The following is a 21,135-nucleotide window of genomic DNA, read 5'->3' as shown; positions in this document are numbered from 1 at the left end:
TCACGCTGTTGAAACCAAAGCGTTCAGAATCATTGGAATCTCCCGTGAAGAAGCTTCCTCCGAGGGCCTTTCACTTACTCACCGCAGGCAGGTTGGTGGTCTTTCTGTCTTCTACCGACTCCTCTCCGGCCTTGCCCCTCCAGCTCTCTCTGGGTCTGTCCCCCAAATATTCCTGAAGGTCGCACAAGATCTGCCTGCAACCATCTAATTGTTAAACTGCCAAAATCTCGGCTCTCTGCTCACCTTCACTCTTTCATTCCTCTTTTCTCCCGCCTCTGGAACAAACTCCCTCACTCTCTTCAATCCCACTCCTCCCTCCAGGTCTTTAAAACAGCTGTTCACCACCATCTCTTATCTTCCCCCATCCAAAACCTTGATCTTTTCTACCCCCGCTAATTTCACCCCAAATCCTCTTTTTTGAAATACCAACTTCTTTCCTGGAAATCCTTGGTGTTTATACTTCTCACACCCCGCCCCCCTTCCCACGCTGCCTCCCCCAAGCCCTCTCCCTCCCACACATTCCCGATGTCCCTCTCAAATGTTGTGTTTATGTGCTTCCCCTTCTCCTCCCCCCCATCTTGTCTACCGCTCCCTTTTTATATACTTTGGTTGTTTGTCTGTTTGATTTGTTTGTGTGATAAATGTTAGCTCTTTCACGAGCCTCGATTATGTATACAAAAAAAAAAAAAAAGCAATTGTATGTATGTACATCGGAAAATCACAGGAAATTAGAACGGCACTCTTCGAAGTCGACCGATATGCCTCCGCCCATAGTATTATATTATTACACATGCTTGTACCAAGTTTGGTCAAAATCCCAACACTGGTTCACAAGTTAGCGCAGTTACAGAATTTTTACGTAACGGGACCCCTGACCTCTTTACCCCATAATCCAATCAAATATCTTTACATCATTATACATACCTGTACCAAGTTTGACTTAGTTCCCTTCAGCCATTCTTAAGTTATTGCAGCAACAAAAACCTAGGTCAGAATTTACTCTGACGTATGACCCCTTCATGCCAAAATCTAATCAGTTCATTTTTGCATCAGAATATACACCTTTACCAGGTTTGGTCAAAATCCCATCACTGGTTCATAAGTTAGCGCAGTTACAGAATTTTTTTTACCGAATGGGACCTCTGACCTTTTGACCTTATTATCTAATGAGTTAATCTTTGCATCATTATAATACATGTACCAAGTTTGATTTAGATCCCTTCAGCCATTCTTAAGTTACCATGGTAACAGAAGCCAAGTTTGACAAAAGGACGCACGGACAGCCGGACCGACAACCGGAAAACACAATGGCTTTAGCGACTTCTTCAGCCAAGGCATAAAAAAAAACAAGGATGGCCCGAAGAGAACAGGTGTTTCTAGTAAATTAAAAACACTTCTTGAGCTGACATTGCATAAACATGCTTGTGGTCAGGAAATCATCGGAAACTTCAAAATCCAGTGCATCAAAACCTATGCAGGTAATGAAGGATGGAAGGTTATCATGGCAACAGGGTGTCGAGGAACAAACAAATGTGAGACGGATTGAGGAACGTTTAATGGAAGATTGACACAGACAAGTCTCAACGGTTGATGCAACAAAACAGAAGGAGAAGAAGAAGAAGAAGAAGAAGAAGAAGAAGGAGGAGGAAAACGAGTAATTGGAACACCACAACTTTATAAATCCATTTTCCAAAGGTAATTCAAAGACAGTCTGTCTACTCTTGATATTTATCCCAATTTTGATTCATTTGTCTAAACACTCAGCAACCTCCATCTCCCTCTTCCAAAGGCACCTCTTGCAACATCATTTCATTTCACTTCCAAACTCTGCATACAAGTGCAAGTGATGACGTCATTGTGCATTTAGCCACACGGTTTTCCCATTGAGTGCTGATGCCAATCAATTTTCAATCTCATTTTTCGCCCAGGTCTTCAAGACAGCTGTTCACCACCAACTCAGACCACCCCGCATCCAAAACCATTATCTTTTCTACACCTGACCTCCTCATCCACTCTGCCAAATTTTGCTTCTGCATCCATCTTGTCCATGACTTGCATTCCCTCATCCATACCCGCATCCCTTGTTTGTCCATCTCCATCTGTTCCTCCCCCTCCCCACCCCCCCCCCCCCCCCTTTTCTCTTTCCGCTGTTCCTTTTCTAATGTTGTGCCCTGATCCATTCTGTGTTCTACCCCTCCCACGAGCCTCAACTCTGTATACAAAAAAAGAAAAACAAAGAAGGAGGATCTAAGAAAGGCAGATGGGATTGGATGAAGTAGATGAGTTACAGGGAGATAGAGATCAATGGAAGAAACATTCCAAACTTGATGCAGCTGTTGAATGGAGATCAATAATATAATCTCCCTGTTTGGTATTCCCATTTCCCTTGGCTCATGAAGTCAGGAACCAGGTTCACAGCAAATATATATATATATATATATATATATATATATATATATATATATATATATATATATATATATATATATATATATATATATATATAAGAAACGACACCGCACATTTCTGCTCACTCACTCTTTGGATATGGAGGATTTGGCTCACTTTGGATATGGAGGAAGTTTATGGAGACACGTCAAACGGTGGAGGTTGAGGTTGTGGGGGGTGGTTCATTTCAGTCTAAAGGGGTAGTGACTGAGCACGGAAGAGAAATGGAGGTGTGTGCGTGTGTGTGTGTTTGTGTGTTGCAGGAGTTGGTGTGGTTTTGCATGAATGTGTTTTTGTTTGAGTGGTGCATGTTGTAAGGGAACCGCGAGAGGAACCGTGGGTTCAGACACTTGGTGCAGGCATCTGGTGGAGTATTGGGAGGTTTTGCCTGCGGAGGAGCATCTTGGACCCTTGGTGATTTCGAGAGATAAGAATACGAGGAGAAGAATGTGGGCTTGTCCAGGATGCCATGATATCGTGATTATGGCCTTTCTGCGCTCAATCTGAGCGCTTAAGGGTGACTTGCTGTGGTCAGGCAAAGACCACACTACCCTCTCAAGGACCCCGCGCACTCAGAGCGGAACAGACTGTTGTAATAAACGGCAAGCGAACAAAGCGTCATCATCAGGACGTGGAGGCCTGAGACGAACCGGGACGATTCCTGACGAGGTTCAAGAGCAGCTCGGAGGGAAGAGTTTTTCGGAGCTGTTTTCGGATGACGTGTTGATGTCCTTGGACTTTGCGCCAGGCTCTGGGCCGACCGGGCCGACGTGTGTGATACTCAGCAGCATAGATTCAACGAAAAGCCCGACCGAATATCGTCGCTTCGTGGCTGCTTTCCGCCGCCGAAATCCAGCGCGGCTTGGGCGATTTTGCCCCTGTTTGGAGAACACCCGGCGAGTCCTTCATCGGGGCCAAGCGAGCAAGGGCGTGTCGGGACCTGGTTCGCGCCATTGACTGAGTGGTTCGCACCAACCGGAGCTGTTTTCGGATGACGTGCTGATGTCCTTGGACTTCGCGCCAGGCTCTGGGCCGCCCGGGCCGACGTGCATCGAAGTCCTTTCCAAGGGTGTGGTGCTGACCGGGCCGCCGTGGTGCTGACCAGGCAAACGTGGCGTGGTGCTGACGGGGCCCCCGCAGCCGTGATGCCCCCCCCCCATCCCCCAGAATTTCCATGTTTTAAACGTTTCCCAGTGTGTACCCTGGATTAGAATAGGTACACCGTATCCCTGCGTGTCGTAAGAGACGACTAAGAGGGTTGGCGTCAGGAAGGGCATCCGGCCATAAAACATTGCCTCAAAAAGAGAACCATGACAATTACAACTACATATGGGCAGGGTACAGCCTGAAGTGGAGATCGGTTTCTGAGGTTTGGGACATGGAATGTAGGGACAATGACAGGGAGATCAGGAGAAGTGGTGGAAGTATTGGTCAGAAGAAGAGTGGACATATGTTGTGTGCAAGAGACGAGATGGAAGGGAAGTGGTGTGAGAATGGTGAAGGGTAGGCAGGGACAGAAATACAAGTTTGTGTGGCAAGGGTGCCTGGAGGGTGTGAATGGTGTTGGTGTCCTGTTTTCTGAGGAGTTTGTAGACAGTGTGATGAGTGTGACTAGAGTGAGTGATAGGTTGATGATGGTGAAAATGATGATTGGAAAGCTCTTGGTGAACGTCATCTCGGGATATGCTCCGCAAGTTGGTCGGAGCGATGAAGAGAAGGACAAGTTCTGGTGTGCGATAGAGAAGCTGATGGAAAACGTGAAAGATGAGGAAGTTGTTGTGGTAGGAGGAGACCTAAATGGACATGTGGGAAGGAGTATGGATGGTTTTGAGGGGATTCATGGGGGTTACGGATATGGTGTGAGAAATGGAGAAGGTGAAAGGATTTTGTAGTTTGCTGATGGAGCTGATTTGTTGATTTGTAATACTCAGTTCCAGAAAGAGGAAAAAAGCTTGTTACATACACGTCAGGTGGGTCGACGACAACCGTCGACTACCTGATGGTGCGTAGGCGAGACAGGGGGCACCTCCGGGACACAAAGGTGATCCCGGGGGAGGAGGCTGTTTCACAGCACCACTTGGTTGTCTGCGACATAAGGGTGAAAGGTGCGAGGAGAGTTCGGTGGGTGAAGTACCAACCGAGAATGAAGGTGTGGAGGATGAAAGAGGTGACAGTAAGGGAGGCATTAAAAGAGAGGCTGAGTAGGGTCGAGGATGATGTGGTTGAGCTTGAAAGTGGTTGGATGTCAATGAAAGCTGGTCTGTTGGGAGCCGTTGGTGAGGTATGTGGATGGACAAAAGGACCACCGAGGCACTCGGAAACATGGTGGTGGGATGATGAAGTTGGAAAGAGGATTGACGAGAAGAGGAAGAAGTTCAAGGAGTGGCAGAAGGCGAAGGGTATGGGAGCAGAAACAGCAGAGCATGAAAGTTATAAGGCAGCCAAGAAGGCTGCAAAGAAAGAGGTAGCAAAGGCGCAGGAGGCATGTAGGAAAATGTTCGGAGAACGCTTGGATTCGGAAGAGGGTCAGAGAGCAGTATTCAGGATTGCAAAGTAGACAGCGAAAGAGAGGTGTGATGTGATGGGGGTGAGTTGCTTGAAGGATGAAGTGGGACAAATCCTTGTGGACCCAGATGGAATTAAAGGAAAATGGAAAAGATATATGAAAATGCTGTTGAATACAGAGAATGAATGGGATGGCAACATGGAGAGTAATCCAGTTTTAGGACCGGCAGAGAAGATAACAGGGAAGGAAGTTGAGGAAGCGATAAAAGCAATGAAGAGTAGAAAAGCGGGAGGGCCGACGGGAGTTGTGGGAGATATGTTGAAGGCAGCAGGAAGTTGGGGTGTGAAGAGAATGACAGAGATCTGTAATCTGGTGGTGAAAGAAGGCCGCATTCCAGTGGATTGGGAACTGAGTACCCTCGTCCCTCTATATAAGGGGAAAGGTGACCCTCGAGAGTGTGGCTCGTACCAAGCAATAAAGTTATTGGAGCATGGAATGAAGGTATTGGAAAGGGTGTTGGAGAGGAGGATAAGGAAAAAAGTGAAGATAGACGGAAGGCATTGGTTTGTTGATCTGGAGAAAGCATTCGATAGGGTTCCACGCAAAGTATTGACATGGGCAATGAGGAAGTTAGGAGTGGAGGAATGGTTGATCAGAGTAGTGATGGCAATGTACAAAAGAGCGCGCACAGCTGTAAGGACGAAAGACGGGAACAGTGGTGAGTTTGAGGTGAAGGTCGCATCAGGTGCATCAGGTGAAGGTGCATCAGGGGTCGGTACTAAGTCCACTATTATTTGTAGCTGTGATGGAGGCGCTGGCTCAGGACGTAAAGGAGGGTTTACCATGGGAGTTGTTGTATGCAGATGATCTGGTGTTGATTGCGGAAAGTATGGATGGACTGAAGGAAAAGATGAACAAGTGGAAGGAATGTATGGAGACAAAAGGTCTGAAGGTGAATATCGGAAAGACAAAGGTGATGGCAAGTGGTAAAGCATGTGGTGAGGTGGAAAGAACTGGGAAGTGGCCCTATGCTGTGTGCAGGAAGGGTGTCGGAGTGAACTCCATTCAATGTACAATGTGCGCTGAGTGCGTTCCTCCAAAATGTAGTGGTCTGAGAGGGTCATTAACCAGTGTGGCAGCTACATTCAAATGTAAGGTGTGCACAGAGGGAGCTGCAGACGGAGGAAATGTTGAGTTGGATCTTGGAGACGGCATGAAGCTGGAAGGTGTGAAAACATTTTGCTACCTCGGAGACATGCTGAATGGAGAAGGTGGATCAGACTCGGCAACGGTTGCTGGAGTGAGATGTGCATGGAAGAAGTTTCGGGAACTGAGTGGCGTGCTCATGAGGGGAGTGTCGTTGAAGCTTAAGGGAAAGGTGTATGCTGCATGTGTGAGAAGTGTTATGATTTATGGGAGCGAGACATGGGTAATGAACGTGGAGCAGCAACGAAGGTTGGAAAGGGTGGAAATGCGAATGGTTCGATGGATGTGCGGACTATCGTTGAGAAAGAGGAAGACAAATGATGAATTGCGAAAAATGATGGGAATAGAGCCTGTGATTGATGTTGTGAAGAGGAACAGGTTGAGATGATTTGGTCATGTGTTGAGGAAGGATGAAAGTGACTGGTTGAGAAGAGTGATGGAAATGAATGTAGAAGGAAGTAGAGGATGGGGAAGACCGAGAAAGACTTGGCCAAAGATGGTGGAAGAAGAAATGCGGGCAAGGGGGTTAACAAGGAGAGATGCAGAAAATAGGGCAAGATGGAGAAGATCGTCATGGGGACCGCAAGGCTAACCCCCGCTCTAGCAGGGAAAATGGCCTTAAAATGCATGTTGTTGTGTTGTTGTTGGTGCATGTTGTAAGGGTGGTGGTCGGTTGTTTTGTTTTTGTTTTTTTGGTGTGTGAGTGAGTGGATGAGGGGCTGTGGATTCTGGGAGTGGAGGTTGTTTTGTTGCTGTAGTCTGTGTTCTCACTGGCTGGGGGTATGTACGCATCCGGGTGTAGCTGCTGCATGTGGAGGCGTATGTGCCCCTGCTGGCCCACCCTCGCTGACCGTATCGAGGTTGAAGGGCCGAAACAGGATGATGTTGAGGACCTCGACTGAGGACCCGGTCAGTGAGGGACACTTGTGACCAGGTGCGTTTTGAAAGTATATATCTATATATATATATATACATATACATATACATATGTATATATATATATATATATATATATATATATATATATATATATATATATATATATATATATATATATATATATATATATATATTGTTACGGACACGACTTAGATGTTGCTTGACCGAGCGGAATGGCCGCCGTGTTCGCACAGTTTACCCGATTACACTCGAACGTTGGCCGAATCGCGCTACGCTAAATCAATGAAGGAAAGGACACAACGGCTGGAATTAAGGCAACGACACAAGGGGCACAGTTCTCAAGACCTCCGGAGGAGGATATAATATTGGTTATGCAGAACGGTTAGATTACACGGCAAGAGGTAAAGCACAGCAAGATGGGCACTTAGACACAGTCTTATCTTATTCCCGACAGACCACAGACAAACGGGACAAGACTGACTTACACGGGGATTGATGGCAGGGGAGGGCAGGCAGTCGATAGCTCAAGGTGCACCTTGGCTCAGGGGCAGAATCGACCCGGTCCGGTCCAGAGAGGCGGGGAGGTATTTCTCAGCGCTAGGAGGTGGCGTCCTTTCTTCTCCGTAGCTCAGGCGCATCTGACGTCACCTCCGTCTTCCTGCGCATGCCCAGCGGGGAGTGACACGCCCTCGGCTCGTTAGCTCCGCCCCAGATGGAATCGGTCCGCCGCTTCTTATTGGGTGCGGGGGGTTACCGGGCTCCGCCCTTGACGAGGAGCTGACAGTGAGCCCCTGCGTGGTAACCCCGTCGGAGCACATGTTCAATGGCGGCTAACCAAGCCGGAGTGAGGACGCACACTCCCCGCGCCGCCGCCGCTGTTGTTGTTGTTGTGGTTGTAGCATGAGGAAGAGCTGCGGGGAGGTATTGGGAGGTCCTAAACTTTCTAACGGTGCCATACAATCACATTCTGGTGCAACGAAGAGTCAGAATTAATGGAAACGAGTCCTTAACTGACATAGACTAAGAATAACTAGCAAGATGTCCTATAGTTGTCTACGTGAGATGCGGTGAACCTGGGTACGACATTTAATGGGGGAAAAAGGGGAAGGTCGGGGCTACAGAGTGTTGTTTACAGATAATGGGACTAGGGAATGGGGGATTGGGGATAGTTGGGGAGTATTGGGGAAATAGGGGAATATTTACAAGCGGATATGGATGGAGGCCAAATCCCATATCCGCAACATTGCACCCTTCTCTACCTCGGGGCGTCCCGACCCGATAAATTTTTACCTACGTTAGTGTGGCACTCAGATGTAGTTCCCTCTACTATTAACTCAACCCTGAGTGCGACAGCTTTACAGATGTTCACAAATGAGTAAATATGTCCCCCTGCGACGTTGCACCCTTCTCCTCACAGAAACACACCCACAGGATAACCGAATCGCGGAAAGAATCCTTAAACTAAACATACAGCCGGTAGGGAGCATCATTTATACAAGACTACACTGATATTTACACTACGATCCAGGACCTGTTTTTGGAGGAACACATGCAGATGTTATGCATAGAGAGAGCACGCATGCCAGCATCGATACACCAACCCACGAGTGCCCTGTGGCCCTACGGCCTTTAATAATGTGCAGAGCACCCCATCCAAGCACCAAAAGCACCACCCCATCATGTACAGTCAGCACCATCCGGTGCACCAATAAAGTGTTCAACGTCACCGGTGGTGTCGCAGCCGGCCGATGTTCTGCCGCTGGTCTTGCCTTCCTGAAGTGCACTTGGCCTTCTGGCTTCTTTCAAAAAATAAAGAAAGGCGCCAACCGCGTCCATTTCTGTATTGTGGCCGTCAGGGGGCCAACTAAAAGTGGTTCACCTGTATGGCATAGGTGCCACGTTGACCCATAGGTCCATCAACGGGTGGTGCTTGCCCGCAAGAGAACTGCGGTCCATGGTGGGCGGCCACAAAAATTGCGGTCCATATGGTGTATCGATCCAGGCAGCAAGCAGCGAAAGTACAGGCCCACAACTGCGGAGCCAGCACCTCTCTCTCCTCTCTCTCTGCCCCAAAGCCAGATCCTCGGAGGTGGGAGACAAAAAAGAAGAAGACAAGTGAGTAAGGTGGTAAGGGCGCAAAAGTGCACGCAATACAAGGTGATGCACACTGGGGGCACATGGGAACCAGGTGAGACAGGTACGTTCCTACAGTACGCCCCCCCCCCCCCACCAGGTAACCTACATATTGCCCCTCCCTTACCCCTTACTGTATCCACAAAACACAACACTACCCATAAACATCTACTTTACAAATCAACAAACGTCCCTACTGTCTTCCCCGTTCCTCCCATAAACCAAATTCGTCTTCGCTCCCTCCTAACCAATCAAATTTGCCATTTCCAACTCTCATCAAAATTTGCCATCTCCAACTTAACATCAAAATTTGCCATCACCAATTCATCATCAGTCCCTCCTAAGGAGGGAGAGATGGAATCACCCCAATGTCTCATCCACGTCGTGATGCGTCTCACAAATCCTCACAGCAATTCTCATTTCCTGCAACACAGAACAAAGAAAACACAGGTGTGGAGTCATCATCATCACCTCAGGTAAGTGGCTGCGTATGGTGCGACAGGTTCATCAATCCTAACTATTTCCTAAATGACTTTAACAACTTTACATTACCCGGGGTCTTTCCCTGCCAATCCATTGGCCAACTTACACTATGGGTTCTAAAAACCAATTCCCATTGCCCAAACTGTGGTGCTTTTCAATTTGGGGTCTCACTCCCCCGATTCATCTCCCGGTGCCCTCGCACAATTTCTGGGCTGTGACGTGTAGCTCTCCCAGCAGGTCTACCCACCTGCACACCTCCACCACTGCAGTTGCCACCCGAGCTTACCTAGCTCCTCACCCTAACCTAACTAACTGGGGAAGGCCCTCTCCTGGCTCTGTCACCCCCTGGTGCCCTCTGGCACTGGGCCACCCGGGTCCGTCCTCCGGATCCTCGGGCCCCATCCACAACTACCGGCTCCCAGAGCCCACCTGCGGCCTCACCTGGCCGACATCCTCACAGTGGTGGAGTGCCCAAACCAACTACACACACTAACAGGCTACACGCCCAGCCATTTCCACAACACTAATGCACCCATCCACAATACCATTCTGCAACCGCACCACAAATGCCAATATCCAACCACAATTTACCTATACCCTCTACCTAACACTTACACTACCCGCCCCGGGTACTCGTGAAAGGGGTCCACTCTTCCCCCATCCACACCTTCGCACCATGCACACCACTCCGTACCACTTACTCCAACTCTCTCCACACCACTCATTCCAATACTCCATGTGTTCCACACACCTGTACTTGCACACCTGTGCTCTCACACCTGGTGCCACCTGCACCCTTCTCTCCCCAAGCGCATTCGCGCTGATCCACAACACTCACTACTCATACACTGCTCCACACTGCTCCACACTGCTCCACACTGCTCCACACACCTGTCCAGTTCTCACACAGCATCATCTCATCTAACTACTCCCCTCTGAAACTTGCGCTTCCCAGTCGTCCCTTTAAACTATTGCGCTCCCTCGTCATTATCATCCACACTAAACTACCTGCGTCCCCACTACAGGTATCAGTCACTAACTAACCTTAACGTTACCTAATGTCATCTCTAGTCCCTATCAATATAACCTAACCCACCCGGGCTAGTTTTTCACCGCCATCGCCCCATAATCTATAGCGCATTTGCCCCAACATGGGAAGGGTGGCAGGGATGCCACCCTTACCCACCGGGCCCATCGCTCACAACCAATTTTGCACATCAAATTTCAACAAATCAAAAATTTGCCAATCACTACCCATCATCTGCCAAGCATTACTGCCAATCCTTTGCCAATCATCAAATTTTTTTTTTTTTTTAAATTTCGGGGCCAAAACACTAACCTCATCATTACAGTCTACTTACTAATGCCTCTCGGTGCGCCAATTCCTGTCCAAAGCCCGGCTTCGTAAAGCCGAGCAATGAATGCGGGTCGCTTGGTGCCAGCGGCTGGATACGTCCCGCATTCGGGGCAGGGACGGGGGCTTACCCGGCCCGAGACCCCACGCACCATCTCGGCACGGAGCCATCCCATGGCCCGATCTCGACCTGCCGGAATGCCTCAACAAAAAGTGGTCGCCATGACGACCCTTCCTATCGGGCTGCCCGCTCCGCCTAGTGGAGCACGGACGCGGCCGTTCAAAGCGAGGCCCAGCACGCACCGAGGGCCCGCTTTGGCTAAAAGTCGACCTAACCTCTAACTCGGTTACCGTCGATGCCTCACCTGGATGCTTACAAGCATACGCTACCCCTTTCGTGCTCATACATCCAGCCGTTTCCATGCTCCTCGTCGTACCTTCTCTAACACACCCAGCTACACTCATTCCACTCCCAGCCTTGGTCACACACCTGACCACCGAACACTTTGGCACACATTCGTTGGTCGCACACCTCACCAACACACCTCTTCGCGCCCCTTCCTCGGTCACCTCCTCTGTGACAATCACAGGTGTGCCCTCACTCGCACACCCAACCACGTGCCTCACGACCAATTCCAGCGTGCATTCCCACACACGCTCTACCATTCCAGGTGTGCTTCCTTTCTCACCTGTCACAACCAACTCACGCTCCGTGTCACTCTTACTACTCTCACCTCCACTCTTGACAACGCACTCACCCTTACTCCCGACAGCGCACTCTTTCCTCATGCACCTGTCCGTTACACACCTTTCTCGCGCACACTCTTGCGCACACTCTCCCGTCACACCCTCTGTAACACTCACCACAGGCGTGCATTCTTCCTTGCCTTTGACAGCGCACTCTTTCCCCATGCACCTGTCCGTCACACACCTTTCTCGCACACACTCTTGCGCACACTCTCCCATCACACCCTCTGTAACACTTACCACACCGCGCTTCCATGTGCTCCCTCGCACATGCGCTACGACCAACTCACTCTCGCCAGCACCCTCACTCCTTGGCACGCACTTTTTCCTCACACACCCCAGAGTCGGACTTTCTCGCACACCTCCTTTTTCGCACACCAGACCTGTCGCACACTTCACCAACGGCCTCTCACGAACACCCGGGTCCATCTCGACCCCCAAGCTTCTTAAATCACCTGGCGCATCATACGCACGACCATATTGGTCACCACTTACACCGGGTCCTCTTTCTCTTCGCTTCTCCTCCATCACCTGCGAATCCCTCATCCAGTTAATGAGCACATCATCACGATCCGAACACAGACTTCGGACCAATTCTTTTATCTCCTCTTTTATCTCTTTCTTATCCCCTCTCCGTCGCTTCTTAATTTCGCTCACCCCTTCTTCCACTTCTTCTAATTTCTGCTTCACCTCTTTTATTCCCCGGTACGTCTCCTCAAGTTCGTCCTCTAAGGCTACCTTGACCGTTTCCATGTGCGTCCTCACCTGCCGGTCCTTCGTCTCCATTACCTCTGTCACCTCGTCCAACCTCGTTGTCAGTCCCTCACGTACCATCTGACATTCCCTCTTCGTCGCTATCAAGTCGTCTTTTAGTTCTTTCTGTGTCGCTTTTAACCCTCCTAATACCGCAGTGTTCCTTTGAACCTGCTCCGTTAGTCCTTTTTGTCCCTCCGTCAGCTGTTCCACCTCCTGCGTCAGGTCCTCTATACCACCTTGCAATTTTACAGTCCCCTTTCTCACCTCCTTCTCCATGCGCTCCTTACAGTGCCTCACCTCCTCGCGCACTCCTCCGACCTCCTCACTCACCCCTCTTCTGATCTCTTCTCCCATCACTTGCATCTCCTGCCCAGATGCCACCCTCATCTGCTCCATTTCCTCCCTGTGAGCATCCAGTTTAGTTTCTACCCCCATTCTGACCCCCTCTATCTGCTGCCCCATTTGTTCAACTTCCCTTTCCGCTTGGTCCCTCATGTCCCTCAATTTGCCTTCCATACTGTTTTCTAACCCCTCTAACCCCTTTTGCATCCCTTCCATTTGATTCTCTTGAGCGGCCATTCTGTTTTCTACCCCCTCTAACCCCTTTTGCATCCCTTCCATTTGATTCTCTTGAGCGGCCATTCTGTTTTCTACCCCCATTAACCCATTCTTTACCTCTTTTATCCCATTGTCTAACCCCTCACCGGTACCCCTCGCTTCGTCCCTCATTACCCCCATTTGGCTTCCCATTACCCCCAATTGCTCACTCTGCAGTTTGAGGGACGCCTGCATTTGCGCCATAAATTGCTCCATGAGGGCCTGCATTTGGGCCATCCCTCCCACTTGTGCAGCGGGTGCGGCCGCCGTAGCTATGTGCGAGGCGCCATTTTGCGCGCCCGCAACCTCGTGCGCGAGGACGCCATTTTGCGACCCTGCCACCCTCACTGCTTCGCTCTCCTCATGTCCCTCAATTTGGTCCTGGATCGACCCTGCCTCACTCTCCTCTACCGGAACCCAGCCGTCTTGATCTGCCATAGCGCGACTTTCAAAATTCGGGTTTTTATTTTTGTAAAACAAAATCAAATTTCGCCGTTAATAATTTCGAGCGCGTGAAGCGCGCTCCGGGTCCAATCCCACTCCTGACACCAATTGTTACGGACACGACTTAGATGTTGCTTGACCGAGCGGAATGGCCGCCGTGTTCGCACAGTTTACCCGATTACACTCGAACGTTGGCCGAATCGCGCTACGCTAAATCAATGAAGGAAAGGACACAACGGCTGGGATTAAGGCAACGACACAAGGGGTACAGTTCTCAAGACCTCCGGAGGAGGATATAATATTGGTTATGCAGAACGGTTAGATTACACGGCAAGAGGTAAAGCACAGCAAGATGGGCACTTAGACACAGTCTTATCTTATTCCCGACAGACCACAGACAAACGGGACAAGACTGACTTACACGGGGATTGATGGCAGGGGAGGGCAGGCAGTCGATAGCTCAAGGTGCACCTTGGCTCAGGGGCAGAATCGACCCGGTCCGGTCCAGAGAGGCGGGGAGGTATTTCTCAGCGCTAGGAGGTGGCGTCCTTTCTTCTCCGTAGCTCAGGCGCATCTGACGTCACCTCCGTCTTCCTGCGCATGCCCAGCGGGGAGTGACACGCCCTCGGCTCGTTAGCTCCGCCCCAGATGGAATCGGTCCGCCGCTTCTTATTGGGTGCGGGGAGTTACCAGGCTCCGCCCTTGACGAGGAGCTGACAGTGAGCCCCTGCGTGGTAACCCCGTCGGAGCACATGTTCAATGGCGGCTAACCAAGCCGGAGTGAGGACGCACACTCCCCGCGCCGCCGCCACTGTTGTTGTTGTTGTGGTTGTAGCATGAGGAAGAGCTGCGGGGAGGTATTGGGAGGTCCTAAACTTTCTAACGGTGCCATACAATCACATTCTGGTGCAACGAAGAGTCAGAATTAATGGAAACGAGTCCTTAACTGACATAGACTAAGAATAACTAGCAAGATGTCCTATAGTTGTCTACGTGAGATGCGGTGAACCTGGGTACGACATTTAATGGGGGAAAAAGGGGAAGGTCGGGGCTACAGAGTGTTGTTTACAGATAATGGGACTAGGGAATGGGGGATTGGGGATAGTTGGGGAGTATTGGGGAAATAGGGGAATATTTACAAGCGGATATGGATGGAGGCCAAATCCCATATCCGCAACAATGTATATATATATATATATATATATATATATATATATATATATATATATTACAATATATATACGTATATATATATATTTTTTTTTTTTGATGTTGAAGGCTTCAGTCATGGACTAAAAAGTCCTCATCGAAGCCAGACCTTAAATAAAAGAACTGGATTGATAAATGTGAGGAAAGAGAAATAAAAGAGAGAGAATGTAAAGGTGAGGAGTGAAAATGAGTAAGAAAAGTGTGTGATGTTTGTTCGCGAGAAAGAGAAGTTAAAGCTAGCCCGGTAACTATAGTCTGAGTGACACATAAAGCAAGACCAGCAATCCTGACACGGAGAGTGAAAGATGGTTCCGGGCATCATTTTAACGCTCCGAAGTCCGAACGGTAGTACTCCCCTACAAAAACACTCTCTCACCCTCCAGGTTTTATAAAAACACCCTAACACACTCGCCCTCCAGGTTTTACAAAACACATACATACACGCACACACACACACACACACACACACACACACACACACACACACACACACACACACACACACACACACCAGATTTATAAAACACTGACACACACACACACACACACTGACACACACACACCAGGTTTTAGAAAACACACACACACACACACACACACACACACACACACACACACACACACACACACACACACACTCCAGATTTATAAAACACACTGACACACACACACTGACTGACACACACACACACACTGACACACACACTGACTGACACACACACACACACTGACTGACACACACACACACTGACTGACACACACACACACACTGACTGACACACACACACACTGACTGACACACACACACACTGACTGACACACACACACACTGACTGACACACACACACACTGACTGACACACACACACTGACTGACACACACACACACACAAGGTTTTAGAAAACACACACTCGCCTTCCAGGTTTTATAACACACACACACACACACACACACACACACACACACACACACACACACACACACACACACACACACACACACACACACACACACACACACACACACACACACACACACACACACACACACTCCAGATTTATAAAACACACTGACACACACACACACTGACTGACTGACACACACACACTGACTGACAGACACACACACACACACACTGACTGACACACACACACACACACTGAGACACACACACACACTCTGACACACACACACACACACTCTGACACACACACACACACCAGGTTTTAGAAAAACACACACACACTCACCCTCCAGGTTTTATAACACAAACACACACACACACCCTCCAGGTTTTATAAAACACACACACACTCACCCTCCAGGTTTTATAAAACACACACACACACACACACACACACACACACACACACACACACACACACACACACACACACAGTTTTATTATAAAACACACTGACACACTCGCCCTCCAGTTTTATAAAACACACACACACACACACACACACACACACACACACACACACACACACACACACACACACACACACACACACACACACACACACACACACACACACTCCAAATTTCATAGAGCTTCGTAAGCGAACCTCTATGCCAATTGCATGTATATGTAAATCCATTGAAAATTTCATTTTCATTTCAAATTTCACCAAAAAAAAAAAAATTCAAATTTTTCCCCATTCCCTTGGGAACAAAATTTCATGTTGTCATTTGAAATGTCCCTTCCATGATCCGCCATCTTGTCCCATCCATGATCCGCCATCTTGCTCACGTGATCTTGCTTTGCTCTGGCGCGACCGATAAATTATTTTCACCTGGTGATTAAAATCAATAAATTACAATACAGCACTGTACAGAACGGATTTTGAATTCGAAACCGCTCATCATTTCCGCCAGCTACACCGACTTATTTTTTCCACCAGCTACACCGCCTTATTTTTTCCACCAGCTACACCGACTTCATTTAAGCCAGGTACACAGATTTCAGTACGAACCTGCCAGTCGGACCTACGTACCTGGTCCAGTCGACTAGAAGTCTAGATTGTGATTAAAAGCCTACAGTAGGTAAGTCCTGCATTCTATCCCAATCTATCCATTCAATAAATTTATTTAAATTTTAATTCTAAGCCCAAGATCAAACAACCTAGCCTAGCTAGGCCTACACTACAGATGTTTGCGAGGGCTGCGTACTCGATCGACTGACTATTGTCGACGAAGCTCTCACTCCACGCAATGCGTATTCATATTAAAAAACACACACACCCTCCAGGTTTCATAAAACACACGCGCGCACACACCCTCCAGGTTTTATAAAACACACACACACACCAGGTTTCATAAAACAAACACACACACACCCTCCAGGTTTTATAAAACACACAGACACACACACACACACTCCAGGTTTCATAAAACAAACACACACACACCCTCCAGGTTTTATAAAACACACAGACACACACACACACCCTCCAGGTTTTATAAAACACACAGACACACACACACACACTCCAGGTTTCATAAAACAAACACACACACCCTCCAGGTTTTATAAAACACACTCACACTCACCCTCCAGGTTTTATTTGCTTGCTCTTCAGCTTTCGCCGTTTGTTCACCTTGGATTCCTTTTTATCAGACCCACTGAGATACCGTTTTAAATATTCTTCCTTACTGCAACCAGTGAGCGCAGCCATACTTGTTAATGACAATTCGCAGCGTCAACATTTTCATTGGTTGGTTGCGCTTCAAAGGCGTCAACATTAAAATTCTGAAAAGATTAATCTGAATTTACAATATTTATTACATGTCTTACAACCTTTTTAATAATACATTCTCAAAATGGAGACAAAAGCTAATCGTTCAAAAATGAAACAAACGTATACACCACAATTGAACCTATACACCGCCTTAGAGGTCGTATTGAGTAAAGATTTCGAATGACAACAGCAGAAACAAAATTACACGAAAACGAATTAAAGTAATAAAAATGATCTCATAAACATATTTAAATGGAGAAATATTAAACATGTGAATTTTTTGTGTAAAAATTGTGTCGAAAAAAAGAGCCAGCGAGGTGGGTAAAAGGAATGACAAAAATCTATATTCCATTATTCCTTACTCGCAAAAGTACCCGGCGTTGCCTGGCAGGGAAAGGGGAGGGAAAGGGGAGGGAAAGGGGAGGGAAAGGGGAGGGAAAGGGGAGGGAAAGGGGAGGGAAAGGGGAGGGAGGGGGAGGGAGGGGGAGGGAGGAGGAGGGAGGGGGAGGGAGGGGGAGGGAGGGGGAGGGAGGGGGAGGGAGGGGGAGGGAGAGGAGGGGGAGGGGAGGGGGAGGGAGAGGGGGAGGGAGGGGGAGGGAGGAGGAGGGAAAGGGGAGGGAGGGGGAGGGAAAGGGGAGGGAGGGGGAGGGAAAGGGGAGGGAGGGGGAGGGAAAGGGGAGGGAGGGTGAGGGAAAGGGGAGGGAGGGGGAGGGAAAGGGGAGGGAGGGGGAGGGAGGGGGAGGGAAAGGGGAGGGAGGGGGAGGGAAAGGGGAGGGAGGGGGAGGGAAAGGGGAGGGAGGGGGAGGGAAAGGGGAGGGAGGGGGAGGGAAAGGGGAGGGAGGGGGAGGGAAAGGGGAGGGAGGGGGAGGGAAAGGGGAGGGAGGGGGAGGGGAGGGGGAGGGAAAGGGGAGGGAGGGGGAGGGAAAGGGGAGGGAGGGGGAGGGAAAGGGGAGGGAGGGGGAGGGGGAGGGAGGGGGAGGGGGAGGGAGGGGGAGGGGGAGGGAGGGGGAGGGAAAGGGGAGGGAGGGGGAGGGAAAGGGGAGGGAGGGGAGGGAAAGGGGAGGGAGGGGGAGGGAAAGGGGAGGGGGAGGGAGGGGGAGGGAAAGGGGAGGGAGGGGGAGGGAAAGGGGAGGGAGGGGAGGGAGGGGGAGGGAAAGGGGAGGGAGGGGGAGGGAAAGGGGAGGGAGGGGGAGGGAAAGGGGAGGGAGGGGGAGGGAGGGGGAGGGAAAGGGGGAGGGAGGGGGAGGGAGGGGGAGGGAGGGGGAGGGAAAGGGGAGGGGGAGGGAAAGGGGGAGGGGGAGGGAAAGGGGAGGGAGGGGGAAGGAAAGGGGAGGGAGGGGGAGGGGGAGGGAGGGGGAGGGAAAGGGAAAGGGGAGGGAGGGGGAGGGAAAGGGGAGGGAGGGGGAGGGAAAGGGGAGGGAGGGGGAGGGAAAGGGGAGGGAGGGGGAGGGAAAGGGGAGGGGGAGGGAGGGGGAGGGAAAGGGGAGGGGGAGGGAGGGGGAGGGAAAGGGGAGGGGGGAGGGAAAGGGGAGGGAGGGGAGGGAAAGGGGAGGGGGGAGGGAAAGGGGAGGGAGGGGAGGGAAAGGGGAGGAGGGGGAGGGAAAGGGGAGGGAGGGGGAGGGAAAGGGGAGGGGGGGAGGGAAAGGGGAGGGGGGAGGGAAAGGGGAGGGGGGGGAGGGAAAGGGGAGGGAGGGGAGGGAAAGGGGAGGGAGGGGGAGGGGGAGGGAAAGGGGAGGGGGAGGGGAGGGGGAGGGAAAGGGGAGGGGGGAGGGAAAGGGGAGGGAGGGGAGGGAAAGGGGAGGGAGGGGGAGGGAAAGGGGAGGGAGGGGGAGGGAAAGGGGAGGGGGGGAGGGAAAGGGGAGGGGGGAGGGAAAGGGGAGGGGGGGGAGGGAAAGGGGAGGGAGGGGAGGGAAAGGGGAGGGAGGGGAGGGAAAGGGGAGGGAGGGGAGGGAAAGGGGAGGGAGGGGGAGGGAGGGGGAGGGAAAGGGGAGGGAGGGGAGGGAAAGGGGAGGGAGGGGGAGGGAAAGGGGAGGGAGGGGGAGGGAAAGGGGAGGGAGGGGGAGGGAAAGGGGAGGGAGGGGGAGGGAAAGGGGAGGGAGGGGGAGGGAAAGGGGAGGGAGGGGGAGGGAAAGGGGAGGGAGGGGGAGGGAAAGGGGAGGGAAAGGGGAGGGAGGGGGAGGGAAAGGGGAGGGAGGGGGAGGGAAAGGGGAGGGAGGGTGAGGGAAAGGGGAGGGAGGGTGAGGGAAAGGGGAGGGAGGGTGAGGGAAAGGGGAGGGAGGGAAAGGGGAGGGAGGGGGAGGGAGGGTGAGGGGGAGGGGGAGGGAGGGTGAGGGAAAGGGGAGGGAGGGAAAGGGGAGGGAGGGTGAGGGAAAGGGGAGGGAAAGGGGAGGGGGAGGGGGAGGGAAAGGGGAGGGGGAGGGAAAGGGGAGGGGGAGGGAAAGGGGAGGGAGGGGGAGGAGGGAAGGAGGGGAGGGGGAGGGGGAGGGGGAGGAGGGAGAGGGGGAGGAGGAGGAGGGAGAGGGGGAGGGAGGGGGAGGGAGGGGGAGGGAGAGGGGGAGGGAGGGGGAGGGAGAGGGGGAGGGAGAGGGGGAGGGAGGGGGAGGGAGAGGGGGAGGGAGGGGGAGGGAGAGAGGGAGGGGGGGAGGAGAGAGGGAGGGGGGGAGGGAGAGAGGGAGGGGGGGAGGGAGAGAGGGAGGGAGGGAGAGGGAGGGAGGGAGAGGGAGGGAGAGGGAGGGAGGGGGAGGAAGGGGGAGGAAGGTGGAGGGAGGGGGAGGAAGGGGGAGGAAGGGGGAGGAAGGGGGAGGGAGGGGGAGGAAGGGGGAGGGAGGGGGAGGAAGGGGGAGGGGGAGGGGGAGGGGGGGGAGGGGGAGGGGGAGGAGGAGGGGGAGGGAGACGGAGGGGGAGGGGGAGGAAGGGGGAGGGGGAAGAAGGGGGAGGGGGAGGAAGGGGGAGGGAAAGGGGGGGAGGGAAAGGGGGGAGGGAGGGTGAGGGAGGGGGAGGGAGGGTGAGGGAAAGGGGGGGAGGGAGGGTTAGGGAAAGGGGGGGAGGGAGGGTGAGGGAAAGGGGGGGAGGGAGGGTGAGGGAAAGGGGGGGAGGGAGGGTGAGGGAAAGGGGGGGGGAGGGAGGGTGAGGGAAAGGGGGGGAGGGAGGGTGAGGGAAAGGAGGGAGGGTGAGGGAAAGGGGGGAGGGAGGGTGAGGGAAAGGGGGGAGGGAGGGTGAGGGAAAGGGGAGGGGGAGGGAGGGGGAGGGTGAGGGTGAGGGTGAGGGAAAGGGGGAGGGAGGGTGAGGAAAAGGGGGAGGGAGGGTGAGGGAAAGGGGGCGCGAGGGTGAGGGAAAGGGGAGGGTGAGGGGAGGGGGAGGGAGAGGGGAGGGTGAGGGAAAGGTGAGGGTGAGGGTGAGGGAAAGGGGAGGCTGAGGGTGAGGGGGAGGGGGAGGGGTGGGGGGAGGGGGGAGGGGGAGGGCGAGGGGGAGGGGGGAGGAGGGGGAGGGTGAGGAGGGGGAGGTGGGGGAGGGTGAGGGAAAAGGGGAGGGAGGGTGAGGGAAAGGGAGGGAGGGTGAGGGAAAGGGGGGGAGGGAGGGTGAGGGAAAGGGGGGGAGGGAGGGTGAGG

General features: G+C 51.9%; 1 protein-coding gene across 3 annotated transcripts in view; it reads right to left on the bottom strand.

Annotated features, from left to right (window-relative positions):
• The window catches only part of BUD13 (BUD13 spliceosome associated protein), a 46,927-nt gene extending 29,374 nt beyond the window's left edge, over positions 1-17,553 (bottom strand). The window contains exon 1 of one of the 3 annotated variants that reach the window (XR_013623574.1): positions 17,340-17,553. Coding sequence is in view for 2 of the 3 variants with exons in the window: in XM_078778734.1 (XP_078634860.1) it covers positions 17,340-17,464 (125 nt within the window). In the remaining variant the exon portion in view is untranslated. Of the gene's footprint in view, positions 1-8,939; positions 8,952-17,339 lie in introns of those variants that run through there. The other 2 variants (XM_078778734.1, XM_078778735.1) reach the window with 2 other exon arrangements.
• Positions 17,554-21,135: the final 3,582 nt, after the last annotated feature.

This window comes from Myxine glutinosa, chromosome 5 (assembly GCF_964187855.1).
Source record: "Myxine glutinosa chromosome 5, kmMyxGlut1.1, whole genome shotgun sequence".
In the NCBI taxonomy this organism is placed as follows: Eukaryota; Metazoa; Chordata; class Myxini; order Myxiniformes; family Myxinidae; genus Myxine; species Myxine glutinosa.
The sequence above is the reverse complement of the archived record's forward strand: the minus strand, read 5'-3'. Positions and strand labels throughout refer to the sequence as shown.